The sequence below is a fragment of the Rhodnius prolixus genome, unplaced genomic scaffold, assembly GCF_049639745.1.
Source record: "Rhodnius prolixus isolate KJV_2025 unplaced genomic scaffold, Rpr scaffold_13, whole genome shotgun sequence".
NCBI classification, from domain to species: domain Eukaryota; kingdom Metazoa; phylum Arthropoda; class Insecta; order Hemiptera; family Reduviidae; genus Rhodnius; species Rhodnius prolixus.
In genome coordinates this window covers 4,838,326-4,852,072 of record NW_027411583.1, presented here as the reverse complement: position 1 = coordinate 4,852,072, position 13,747 = coordinate 4,838,326, and the positions used below count along the sequence as shown (strand labels likewise).

Here is a 13,747-nt window from a genome sequence, read left to right as displayed (position 1 = left end):
TAACAAGCTTATAATCTAGTTTTTGTCGATCTGGTTTGATGTTAATTTTTCTATTACTTTCATTACGACTAATTTCTTTGAAAATTCATATAAAGTTTGAAATAAATTTGTTCAGAATCATTTCTACTCTGCTTAGTAAAATCATTTGCTAAACTTTTGTAAGGACTAAAACTTTAGTTTGTAACTTCCCCCCACTTAGAAAATTCATTTTACAGCCATTTTGGTTGCCATTTTTAACTCACTGATGAGAAAATTACGTGTTGCGAGGTATCTCTTAATTCGATCTTTTAAGTTAATTGGTTTTATAAGTGAAAAATTACTTTTAACTGCTCCACTTTAGAATTATTATAAAAGTATCAAGGTTTGCAAAATTAGCCCATCGTTATGTATACATAACTTTTCTTTTTTTTCGAACGAACGAACCTTCGTGATTTTTGTCTCGTTCAAGCTCCCATTCATAAAAAAGGCATTTTTTAATTAATCTAATTCTTATGAAGTGACTATGACACTGAATATGGCTCTTTTTTACTTAATTTTTTGTATCTGCTTTTTATTTAACTATACCTAAAATTAGAAAAAAATTTTAATAAGACTTTTTTTTTGGCAAAATTATTTTCAGAGGATATCAGAAAATCAACTAACAAGGATGTTCAGTTTACTTTTGGGGAATCGACAGGTATAAAAAGGGCTTCTTCTTCTTGTCTTTTTTATTTTTACCAAAAAAACTTTTTGTGGGATAATTTTATTTTTTGCAATTTTTTTTTCAATTTGAATGGCTTAAAAATGCACTTTCAAACATTTTTCCCACTAAATATTCAAAACTATTTTTAAAAGATAATTTATTGCTTACTAATTTTTTTGTTTTTACTATCGATTTTTTTTTATTGATATTCACAAAAAGAAAATGATGCTTTTGTGGTCTTGCCTTAGGTTTTGCATTTTGACTTTAAATTTTTTTTTTGTTAAAAATATATTATTTATTGTAATGATTATCCTTCCCCCTGAAATAGATTCTTCAAGAGATGGCAGTCCAAGGACATCACGTTTGATGGAAGAAGGCATAGCTACAGCAAAAGGTCTTCCAGTCATAGTAGAAGTGCCGGCTAACAATAATGGATATATACTTGCCCAATCAGAATCATTATCTGTGAGTAAATGTATATATATATTTTTTTTTAAATAATAGCAAAAGCAGTACTACAAAAATGGCAGACAGATTACAATAATGGTGATAAAGGTAGATTCTATAAAACTATGGCAGATCAGTTACCTAGACAACAATGGTTTAAGGGAACTGTCACTAATAAATGGGTTGTTACGACAATAAGCAGGCTGAGAGCGAACCACGCGGTGTACGGATCGTATCTACACAGGATCAACAAAAGGTCCTCTCCTCTTTGCGTAGATTGCAATGAGGAGGAGGATTTCAAACATGTAATAATGATATGTCCACGTTATGTGGTAGAAAGGAAACGAATGTTTGACGATATATACAGGTATTTAGATGCACCAGTTCGCTACGAAGACATTATATTCTCCACCAACATTTATGTGCTTAAGTCGATAGCAGAGCTAGCAATGAAATATGAATGTATTTAAAAGCTATAGCCGAATTAGAATGAATGGAAGAAAATGCTTAGAGAAGGATTACGTGATTTTAATTTTGGTTAAGCTATAAGGATGGCAGGAGCACAGAGTGCTGCTCCATCCATTAGCAGTAGTTTATGTAAATAGTTGTATATAGTAGAATGATGAATGTGTGAAGCGAAGGTATTTGTAGGTAAGAATGGAGAGTGAGTGATATTCTAGTGATAAGCACCTAGACGATGCTGGCTGTATGGCGGAAGCCAATGCCAAAAAAAGCAAAAAAAAAAATAATAGTATTACATACTTTATCGCAAGTATTATAAGCAGAGTATTTTTTTTTTTTTAACTGGCGATCTACTCTTTTCCTTCTGAAGAACTTTTCTGTGTTTGAATTGGACTGACCGAGTCCAATAGTAGTCTTCAATTCGGAGGATGTTGACTCTCCAATTCTCTTCTGTTAATTGTGGAATTAACTGAAGAGAACAATCAATTAATTGCACATCAGTAAGCTTTTGACATTTCCAAGTTTCTATCTAAAAACGTGTTGTCAAGAGTCAGATAAAAGAAATTGAAAAATTATTGATTAAAAATGATCTCTTTTATTGTTTATTAAACATTACATTTATTGCTATTCAAGAAAACCTTACATAAAATTCATTTTAATTAGTAATCTACATCACTAAAGGATGTCTCTAAATACGTTGTAGATGATTTAGCTTGCAGTCATTCTTAATAAAATTTCCAAACTGCTATTTCGTGCGTTTTATTTAATTATAAACTTAAATGATACAAGAAGGAAAACAAGAGATTTATTCTTAAGTGCTAATCATGTATCTACAGAATCATTATTGTACTTGCTGTTATTTTAAATTTGCTAGCCATCTTTACACAAACATTTTGTATTAAATTATAATTATTGGTATTGAAACAATATGGTCTGTTTATTGAGATGCTTTCATCTTTCTTTTTTTTTTTGTATAGGATATACCATTAAAGGAGAGTAAGACTGTCAAAGACCATCTTTCGCCGAAATTAACATTACCTGTAAATGGAAACGTCACACCAGCTTACGGTTTGTATTTAGATACATTATTATTACAAGCGATCTAAAACTTAAAACTTAACTCAATAATTTTTTTTTTTTTCTCAGGATTGTCGCCTAACAGCAGCGCTGTACCGTTAATAAAAGAAAAGCCTATTGAACCAATGGTAAATTTCATTTCTATTTGATTTTCTTTTGTTTTGCCACTTCAAAAGATTTAGAAATTCTGGATTGAATTGTTCTAATAATGGTAGAAGTGAATTGGCTACTCATTTAGGTTGTTGGCTTTTTTTGCCTCAATTTTTCCTGAAGCTTAACATAGGGTAAACAGTTTGGTGCAAATAACATTTTAGATGCCTGGCTCTTTTGTGCCATCGCTATTTTCCATCAAATACTGGATATAATTTGGAAAACTTCAACAGATTGACTTTTTAAGCCAACTTCTTACGCATACATCATAATCAAAGTTAAAAATTAATTCAGTAACGATCTATTTAAAGTGATATTTTTACAGAATTCTCACAAACTGACACATCATTATTCCCTTGGTGTGGTATAATATTCATATGGTAAATATTAACATGTTTCAACATGATATAAATTGATCGTTTTGATGTAATGGTCAATACAGTTTTAACTATTTTACTTGAGAATGAAGCCACCTTACAGTTCTGGTTTTTGACTTAAAAGTCTAAAGTAATTTTGTCCACTACCTACTGTAGATGCACCTGCAACGCATAGGAGTTGCGAATAGTCGCTCTTAAATGAAGAATTCATGGCAGGAGAATATTTACCTCTGTGCCTTCAATTGAGGAACAGTGCATTCTATTTAAGATTCATTTTTGAAATAAACGCACTTCTTGTGTATTATTCGAAAAAGACGTAAGTCGAAAGGCTAAGTAAGGGTTGAAAATATATATATTCTTATATGTATGAATAAAATTTGCCTTTTAATTTAATGATTGCATTTGTTTTTCTTTTGGAATTTTCATCATGTTTTAAAAGTATAAGAAATACTTCTTTAATTGGTCCTGCTTTTCTATTTTGTTAAGCAACCGAACTTTTGTTTCAATTTCTTTTTTTAATATAATAAATTTTCGAATCTAATTCCTTTTGTTTTTTTTTTTACCAGCAAATTGACATTACTAAAGCAGAAAATGAAGAACGGCCAGAAATTGCTCGTGTTTTTTCATTTCTTCAGATTCTGACGGCAACGTTTGGGTCGTTTGCTCATGGTGGAAACGATGTTAGGTTAGTAAATAGATTATGATTTTAAAAAATAGAAATATTTTATTTATTTTAATTTTTTTTTTTTTGTATAACGATTAACATTTTACTAGCTCCTAATATTCAGTAAAATAATATCTTTGGAAAATTCAAAGATATCTGCTTTTGTTGCAGTAACGCCATTGGCCCGTTAATCGCTGTCTGGCTGATATTCACTGAAGGTAGTGTTTTACAAAAATCCGAGACCCCACTACTGATACTGGTATACGGTGGTGTCGGTATTTCTGTCGGTCTGTGGGTGTGGGGAAGAAGAGTTATCAAAACTATAGGAGAAGATCTGACCAAGATCACGCCGTCCACGTAAGTGTACCTTTTATATAAATCAACAGAGATATTTATTGCTATATTAAAAAAAAAGACAATCAATTTTAGTTTTATTATATCTAATAAATTATTAATTGATTTCATTTTGTTTTCTTTAAATAATAATAGTAAAAAGAAGAAAAGTTTTCTTCACAATATGGTAAACTTTTTGTACCTTTTTAGTGGTTTTACAATTGAAATAGGAGCAGCCCTTACCGTGTTATTAGCTTCAAAAATAGGAATACCGATTAGTACGACACACTGCAAAGTGGGTTCTGTGGTATTTGTTGGATGGGTTAGCTCTTCTTCAGCTGGAGTTGACTGGCATTTATTTAGGTAAATCTGAAATTATTAATTATGTAATAATAGAAAAGAAATAAAACAAAAAAGATAAATAATACGGTATCTTTTAGCTTTCATGGAGTGGGGCATACTTTTCTCGGACTATTAATTTTGAATAGCTCCTTTTTTTTGTTTTACAATTGCATAAATATCGGAAAATGGAGCTTTTCCACAACAATGAATGAATCCAGTTATAGTAAAACATGCATGATTATGTACATCACATACACATCGTTTTTGGTGTCTTGATTCATAAATTCAAAAGAATGTTTATTGCAAATTTCAGTCATTTTTTTTCTTTTTGCCAAACTTTATAAAATCCAAACTTTACTAATATTTGGTCCTTACAAGTCGGAACAACTGAAATAGGTAATTTGTTCGACCTCCCAGTTTGCTTTTGAGATCCACTAAAGCTTGTCAGTTTGTTTCTTTGTGTGTGGAAGTTGAAATTAATGAGCATAGTAATAGCGCTAATTGACTTCCATTATATTTTCTCTTCTTAAAATCTCTCGACAACTCACAAAACAAGTATAACTGGGTAAATCTCATAGTTAACTGAAAATGAGTTCTCTATAGAAGTGTGCCTTAGGATTCCAAAGCTTTCAATGTAAGAGGCAAGAAATCTCCGATGTTGAATTGTATAAGACCAGCCTTTTTTTTAAGCCAAAGTTTATCTATTCAGACCCATCGTAGCCAAATCTAGGCAGAGGACATATGCCGAAGATTCCTCTTGGCTACAAATATACAAATTACTTCCTGATAGCCTTAGTCGGTACTTTATCTCGCTAAGAGTGGATAATTGAAGGTCACTCACAGCATAAGAGGACCGCTGCACTTTTAAAACACTCCTCAGTGATTATTGAATTAAATTCTGTAACGACAGAATTAAAACGCTGTATTATCATCAATAATAAGTAGAGTCTTAAGGTTGACATTTTGTTGACCTCGGATTTACCAAGTATCAGTAATGTCAGACTAAGATTCAAAATATCGTTTTAATGGGCAACTTTTTTGAAATGCTTTGTCACCCTACCATCATGATCCTAAGAGAAACTATTATAAATCATCCTTTAGTCAAATTATTTGGCCTCTTTGTTTTAATGAGAAATTAAGAGCTCCATCCACTTTTTCAATAAACTAAAGAAATAATAAATAGTAAAATTACCTTATACTGAACATTTTTACCAAACTTATGAGGTACACTAATGAATAAAAAAAAACAATAATGATTTTGCGTGTTGAAGTAGGTAAAAATCAAATAAAAATCGAGCGATTAGAATTGGGTAATACCTTAACCGAGGATTTTTACGTAGTTCGTGTTTAAAACTAAAATGTGCATCTTTGAAGTATGTTTTTTTTCTTAAGTATCCATTACGGTTGTTGGGTATTAGTATGAACTCTTCGTGGGATTTTGTTTTTGGGTTGGGAGGGGGAATGGAGAAGGAAATTTGGTTTTTGTATTAATTAAATATATTTAACAAGAATTGTATTTATTACATTTCCAGGAATATAATATCAGCTTGGGTGGTGACAGTGCCTGTTGCTGGCCTGCTTAGTGGTGGCTTTATGGCCCTACTGCGTCCATTTGTTGTCAACTGAACCCAGCTATCATCCATCAGAGTTAAATTTTAACAAGTAAAATTTCATCATCCAAATTCTATTCTATTACTTCTCTCCTACATATTGATGTTGTAGGTTTTAAATCTATAGAGATGTAATTAAATTTTTTTTTGTTTTTTCTTTTTGCATATTTAATTAATAAATTAAGGCGTTAATAATAATTTAAATAAATAAAAAAAAAAGGAATGGTTATCCCAATAATTGAAACAAAGCAGTGATTTAAATATATATATATTTTTGTTCAAACTGGCAAAGAAATAGAAATTACTGTATTTTTTGATATTAAGAAAAATTAAATAATAAATGACCATGTACGGGAAGGATGTTATACAAAGTATTATAAATGTGTAAAGATGGAGGAAAACAAAAAAAAAAAAAGCCTAAAATTTAGCAAATAACTAAGGGGAGTTAATTATAAAAACACTGTGATTGGAAAAATGGGGTTTTATTATTTACTATTTCATTTTATTTATTTATTTTTATTTTAAAGGATTGAATACCTAAATTTCTTTAAAATCATTCCCTATCACTGTTTTCTAAAAAATATTTTGTTTTATTTTTTTTTTCCGGCAAATTTGACCAATTGAAAAAGAGGTAACATAAAATTTTGTTCAATTGTGCACTCATTTGCTCAAATTGTACCCCATGGTTTTTATTTTTTATCTGTTATTGTAACATTTTCTTTTTCCAAGGTATTTTTTTTAGAAAATATTATTATTTATTCATTTAAAATGAATAAATAATAATAAGGTAGAAAATGGAGTTAGTAGAGAATACAAAAAACCCAGCTGGTGAAATTTGCTCCCAGTTTGAACTTGGCTTTAATCTCTTAAAAAAATAACCTTTGTGGTTATAATTTTTGTTTTTGTTTTTATAAACAAACAAAATTCAATGTAGTTCCATCCAGTGGCGTAGCATGGTTACGTTCATCTAGGTCAGGTGTAATCATGCCGGGTAATCGAGGATAAAACACCAACTTTTTGAAAGTTTTACACTTTCTTAAAATTTGTTTTAAGTGTAGAAAGACGGCAGATTCTATTAAAATACCTGTTGTAACTGTTCGATTCCAATTTAAAAGCCTTAATTAAAATAAATTCCATAAGAACTAATTTTCATTTCTAGCCGAATTGTAAATTCTTAAACCACATGAGAGGTTTGTTTATAAAATTTGTACGAAAACCAGGTTTATTTTTACTATATGCTTGGTTTCCCAATGTGAAATAACTCTTTTGTATTCTTTTTGTGGTTCACAGTCATTTAGAAGAACTTATAGTCTGCTGTACTTCTCATGCAATGCCATTTAATGGAGATTAAGGACATAAAAAAGAGCTTTTCTTCATAGTTCATGAACGTTCAGAGTTCTATTTACTCGTAGAGTCCTTAAGGATTTTATTGTCATGGAAAAGCTGCATTTGTGTGCTGAAATACGATAATGAAAAATAAGATAAAAAAAAAACAAGCAATATAACAAGAAAATATATTGTGCAGACGGGGCAGGAAGCTACGCCACTGGTTCAAAACAATTAATTGTTCATTTTTTTTTTTAATCATTTTGTCAACAATAATTCTACTTAATTAGCTATAATGTGTACTATCTAGTAATTTGATGGAATCACCAGTTTTAGTAGACTTCGGTAAGCGGCTTATTACAATGTTTCAATATGCACAAAAATAGTTCCAGCAAAGAAACCTAGCAGTCTCTCTAAATAGATTTTGGGTTTTATTTAACAATTATTTATCTAAAAGAGAAAAATAAAATAAACAAAAAACCTTTCCAATGATTATAATAAATGGTTCAGTTTATTTGGTATTTATTTATTTGTGAATTTTCGATCGTTTTTAGTATTTATTTTGGTTACCAATGAAAAGTAAATCATTGTTATAAGAAATTTCAAATTATTTATAGTACAAAAGAATTTTTTTTTAGAAAGAAATAATTTTTGAAAACAAATACTTAGTAGAATGGATTATTTTATAATTAACTGTGTGTTAATTAGATTATTTTTTATTAGATATATTTTTTTTTAGAGTTTTTACAAAGAAGTTTATTTTTATTTTTTTTTTTTTTAAATACACATATTTAAAAAACCTAATAGTGAGAGATTAAATTTTTAAAATTTTATTTGTTTCCCTAAACCTATTATCAAATCTCTACAAATTTGTTTTTGTAAAAATTAACAGGTTTAAAAATAAATATACATAAGGTAATGATTTATTTACATTTGGTTAGATTCTCAAGAATTTATAAATAAAAGAACAAAAACAAAGTACCAAAAAAACTACGTATTTTTCAATAATTTATTTTATTTATTGTTAATATATTTTTTTTTTTTGTAAATTAACTTAGTTTTCTACTTTCTCTCCTGAACTGGTCAATAAATAATAATGTTTTGTAAAAAAAAAAGAAGGAAAAAGAAATTTGTCGTTCGTCTTTAAATTCCTAGATTCATGTTTCTTACAAGTCTAGTTGGTCAGCTCCCCGTGATGCGTATTTTCACTAGAAAAGCAATTCTATCAATATTATTTTAATGAGAAATTAAGAGCTCCATCCACTTTTTCAATAAACTAAAGAAATAATAAATAATAAAATTACCTTATACTGAGCATTTTTACCAAACTTATGAGGTACAGTAATGAATAAAAAAAAACAATAATGATTTTACGTGTTGAAGTTGGTAAAAATCAAATAAAAATCGAGCGATTAGAATTGGGTAATACCTTAACCGAGGATTTTTACGTAGTTCGTGTTTAAAACTAAAATGTGCATCTTTGAAGTATGTTTTTTTGTCTTAAGTATTCGTTACGGTTGTTGGGTATTAATACAAACTCTTCGTAAATTTCTGTACATTGTACATTTTATTCATTATGTTGTAGTATAACATCAATGACTTTGTTCGTCTGGGCTAGTTTGTTGCTTTAATTTCAGTCCAGTCTCGGATTTTTCCCATCATCAACGACTGTCACACTACTTATCTTGGTGGATGTCAAATTCTGTATACCAAACAGATCTCTGGTAATGGATGAAAATTCCGAAAACGGTCCAAATCAATGAAGTCTTGGACTACAATAAAAGCTGCAATCAATTTTTACTTTCGCTATGTGAAAATTGAATTTTTTTTTTTCTTTCTAAGAGTCCCCCCCTCTTTACGAAGGAACACCAAAATAATTTTCATTTTTGTGCATCAAACGAAGTGGGTACTGTTTTTTTTTTTTTTTTGCAATACTTTTTCAAAATATCGGTTTATTTTGTAATAATGCACCTGGGAAGTAGTTAAAATTAAGTTGACTTAAGGAAATGTTTTCATTAAACTTTTCTTCGAAGCAAGTTGTAGGAAATTAATTTAAGGCTCGCTGTTACCAGCCAATGTTTACTGTGGTTCTCATCATCGCCGAACAGAGCACAATTTGAGTTTGCCCATTTGGACAGTCTTAAGTATCTCGAAAGAATGCCGATCCTGCATTGAATTGATCCCGTTCATTTTCTCCTTGAATGGTAGTTAAATTTTTGAATAAACAGAACTCCCATTTTCTAGCGAGTTAAGCATGTAAATTTTAAGAAATTATTGGAGATTTTCCTATTCATTAATGTGGCTAGAGATTGGCTGATTTTTGATCGGAAAATACAGTTGCAAGTAATACATATCACTATAGAAGATTGGAGGCCTGCAGAAGATTACTGATATACAAGATCAGATAGGTTCCATAGAAACTTTAAATTTACAGACGACAGATCACTTGTAGTTTATTACTTTCCTTTTAGTTACTTGTAAAGAAAAGTAGGCATTATGGAAATTTTAAAGGAATAGTTTGGCTGTGAAAAAAAAAATCTTATATCGAATTTATAAAACATTCACGGGATTTTTAACGCACAGCTTTTGATGAGAGCAGAATTTATTAGTATATTATTTAGATATTTGTACAATGTGAATATCAAATACGATTGAAAATTTAAAACTTACAAATCTGCCCAAATGAAAGAAATAGGCAAACAAATTAATAGTGTTATATCAATTTCATATTGGTTACTTACTACTTAAAAAACTATTAACAAAATCTTATGTAGAAAAAATTATTGATAGCCTGTCAAAAGTTGTGCAAAAGTGAATGCCTGTGCCATCTAGCGACGATTGCTGAAACTAGTTTGATTTATTAAGTGGCAGTTAGTTTACTCAGTCGACGCTAGATAGCACAGGCAGCAATTCGTTAAATAAGGAATAACAGATTTTTATTATCTGAGCAGGTAATAATAATATGCTTTATTTAAAATATACAACTCCAAATTACATGTTTGAATTTAAAGTCAAATAAAGCAATACTCCTGGTCGATAGACCTTGATTAAAACAAATATAAATTACATACATTTATAAGGCGTAAATGATAAAATTTAAAATTAAATATAAACTATTACAAAACCAGAATGATCAGACAACATATAAATACAAAATATAAAACTATTAAACATACAAAATTATACTGATATTTACTTTTTAATTACATTACTTTTGCGTATAAAATTCCTTAATTAATAATTGAATTCTCCTATCATAAACCGTCTGTAACCACCCGCGATAATTATAAATTTATACAGTGCTTGCCAATTTTTCCCATTTAAATACAAAATAAATTCTTGATAATTAAACTTTTGCTTTTGAAACACATAAATCTAAATTCGTTTAGCACGGGGCAAACATCAACAAAATGATAGGTATTTTCTATTTGTTTGGGATTACATAAAGAACAAAACCATCTATCTTCACATAATTCAAATAATTCAAATTGAACATATCTGATCTGCCATTATATTGATACGCATCATATTTATATTCTTACTATTCAATGTAATATACACATTCTTTTCCAAATTTCAATTCACATCCTTATACACCAAATGAAAATTTGACTTTTTCACTCAATTAAACATTTCATTACTAAATTCTAACTTTAAATAACTGATAACTTTTTTCGGTTTCTTTTATTTAGTTTATATTAATTATTCCTTACTACTTAATTCTACGAGTTTTGGATACCAGAAAATATTCTTTTTAATTATTTGTCCGGCAACAATTAATGGTAAACGAGTTCAAGCATGTGAAATACTTAATTCAATTACTGCAAGTGCAATTTCAATGTATACAAATATAAAGGGTCTCTTTTAGTTTCTATGTATAATACATAATCAGGTGTATTCTTTGGCAGACAAAACAACTTCTCAATTAAAAATTAGTGAACATCCTCCACCTCTTTTATGTTTTCATATCCCCAAATCTGTGCTCCATAACTAATAACAGATCAGCCTCAAAAATATTATGCTGTTGAATTGATATTCTTGTTATGAATAAAAGAGGGCCATGTGGAATGCATCCCAAATTTTGCAAAGTATGTTTGAAATGTTTCTTCAACAATTTTGGGGGACAGACCAATTCTAAGATACTTTATAGTAGTTAACGATTTCAATGCCACTTCCTTGGTACGTCCATTTGTCTTTCATTGAAAGTCTTCCTCCTTTGCGTAATACCATTACTTTAGTCTTATTTAAATTTATCTCCAAATTCCATTATGAGCAATATTCACTTAATCTTTTTGTCATAATCAATTAGGTTCAGTTGCCATCAAGACAATGTCGTCTGCAATCATTAAGCAATTTACTTTTTTATTTCCATTCTTAACACCGCCTTCGAGCAACTCCGGTAGATCGTTAATAAAGTATGTAAATCAATTTGGTGATCATGTACATCCTTGCCTGAGACCTACTTTAGATACAAACATGTTTGTTAGCCCATCTCTGGTCCAAACTGTAGGTGGCGAATCTTTATATTAACTCTGAGATTTGTATAAATTTAGATGATATGTCCACAGAATAGAGCTTATAAAAAAGTACACTACGTTCGGGGGAATCAATAGTGTTCTATCAATTTCATGTTGACTATTTACTACTTAAAAGACGATAAACAAAATCTTATTAAACAAAAAACTGTTAGGCTGTTAAAAGTTGTGCGAAAGTGAATGCCTGTGCTATCTAGTGACGATTGCTTAAACTAAGTGGAATTATTAAGTGGCAGTTAGTTCATTTAGCCGTCGCTAGATAGCACAGGCAGTACTTCTAGCCCTTATTCGATTTACTTTTTATTATCTAAGCAGGCTATATGAGGGTTATAATCTCACTTAAAGTGCAAACAGGTTACTAAGGGTTCTAGTAATGTATTAAATGGTTAAGGGGATCTACACCAATATCTCAAGAAGTGACTGGATTTTGGATGATCGTTTTGTACGGGCAAAATGTAATTGCATCTCTGTTCATTTATCTGGATGACTTTTTTACTATGTAAGTGTCTTTTCACAATACAAATATGCGTGCCAATAAAGATTACTTCATCAATGTTATAGTTAGCTTAAGAGTGAGTTTACTTAAAATGATTAATTCGTGGTAAATTTCTAGTACTTTCATTTAGTTTGTTTGTCAATAAGAATTACGTGTGATTAGTCTTGTTTATTCCATAATATGTGAAATAGTGCGTGATGGAGACTTTATTGAAATAGAAATATTTAATTATTTTGACCCTAGTGAAACTTTTTCCAAGAAAATTGAATACGGAATGGTTTAATTTGGTTGCTAACTACTTAAACTGCTTGGTAAAAGATTTACATCAACTTAAAAATGCTCTGATTTCTGTATTCATACAGAAGGTGTGAATCTAGTTCAAATTATTAATTGATTGTTATTTTTTCTTTTTTATTATTAAGGAATTATTAATTCTTTATAAATGCCCAGTATCATCCATGGGCTTTTACCATTTTTTGCCGGTTTGTAGACCAGGATTGCTCAGCTTTCATCTGGAGTGATTACCTTTTACACTTTCAGGAGTACGTTGGTAAATACGTATAGATGATTGTTTTCCATTCCACCCTGGAGTATGAAGTAAATGAAATCTACCTTCCATTTGGTATGTGAAAATGTACAACAGGTAATCTTATCCATTCAATACGTTCAAAATGAAACATTTTTTATGATGATTAATCTTTTCCTTTAAATCGGAATAAGTAATTTTCCACTTTCGTACAAGAAAAGTTGAAGAAAACTTGTTGTAATGTATGAAAATTTAAAAATTTTGTTCATTTTTTTAATTGACAATAAAATATGTAAGGTATTTTTTAAGATTTTATTTGTAAACATGAAGTATAGTTGTAGAAAATGTATCTAATAGTACATGTCAACTCGGTTTATTTTAACCAGTTCATTTAGTTTGTTCGTAGTAAGAATTACTTGTGATTAATCCATCTTTTTCCGATAATAGGTAAACTTTTTGAATCATATTATTTTTTCTTTGAAAAATCAGTTTGTTTTAATTTACATTTACATTTAAAAAAAGGTGTAGTTTAACAGAAAAATCGTTCGTTAGCAATTGTGTTCAATAGTGTGAATAAATTCTAATTATCCACTGAGGTTTGAATATAGTATTTCTTTCTTTTCTCTAGTGCTTTCTTCCTTGGGCTTTTCCGATCCTTTGTTAACTCGCTGTCTGTTAAGCTCAGCTCTCACATGAAATGATTATTTCATTATTTCAGGG

At 29.5% G+C, this 13,747-nt stretch overlaps 1 protein-coding gene across 3 annotated transcripts in view; it reads left to right on the top strand.

Annotated features, from left to right (window-relative positions):
* Window positions 1–7,640, top strand: part of NaPi-III (Na[+]-dependent inorganic phosphate cotransporter type III) — an 87,980-nt gene extending 80,340 nt beyond the window's left edge. Inside the window, exons 7-14 of one of the 3 annotated variants that reach the window (XM_074115965.1) lie at window positions 620–676; window positions 1,011–1,147; window positions 2,569–2,659; window positions 2,738–2,796; window positions 3,762–3,880; window positions 4,031–4,216; window positions 4,403–4,555; window positions 6,067–7,640. In XM_074115965.1, coding sequence (XP_073972066.1) covers window positions 620–676; window positions 1,011–1,147; window positions 2,569–2,659; window positions 2,738–2,796; window positions 3,762–3,880; window positions 4,031–4,216; window positions 4,403–4,555; window positions 6,067–6,160 — 896 coding nt within the window. In that variant the 3' untranslated portion in view covers window positions 6,161–7,640. The remainder of the gene's footprint in view (window positions 1–619; window positions 677–1,010; window positions 1,148–2,568; window positions 2,660–2,737; window positions 2,797–3,761; window positions 3,881–4,030; window positions 4,217–4,402; window positions 4,556–6,066) is intronic. The other 2 variants (XM_074115966.1, XM_074115967.1) reach the window with 2 other exon arrangements.
* The last annotated feature ends 6,107 nt before the right edge of the window (window positions 7,641–13,747 follow it).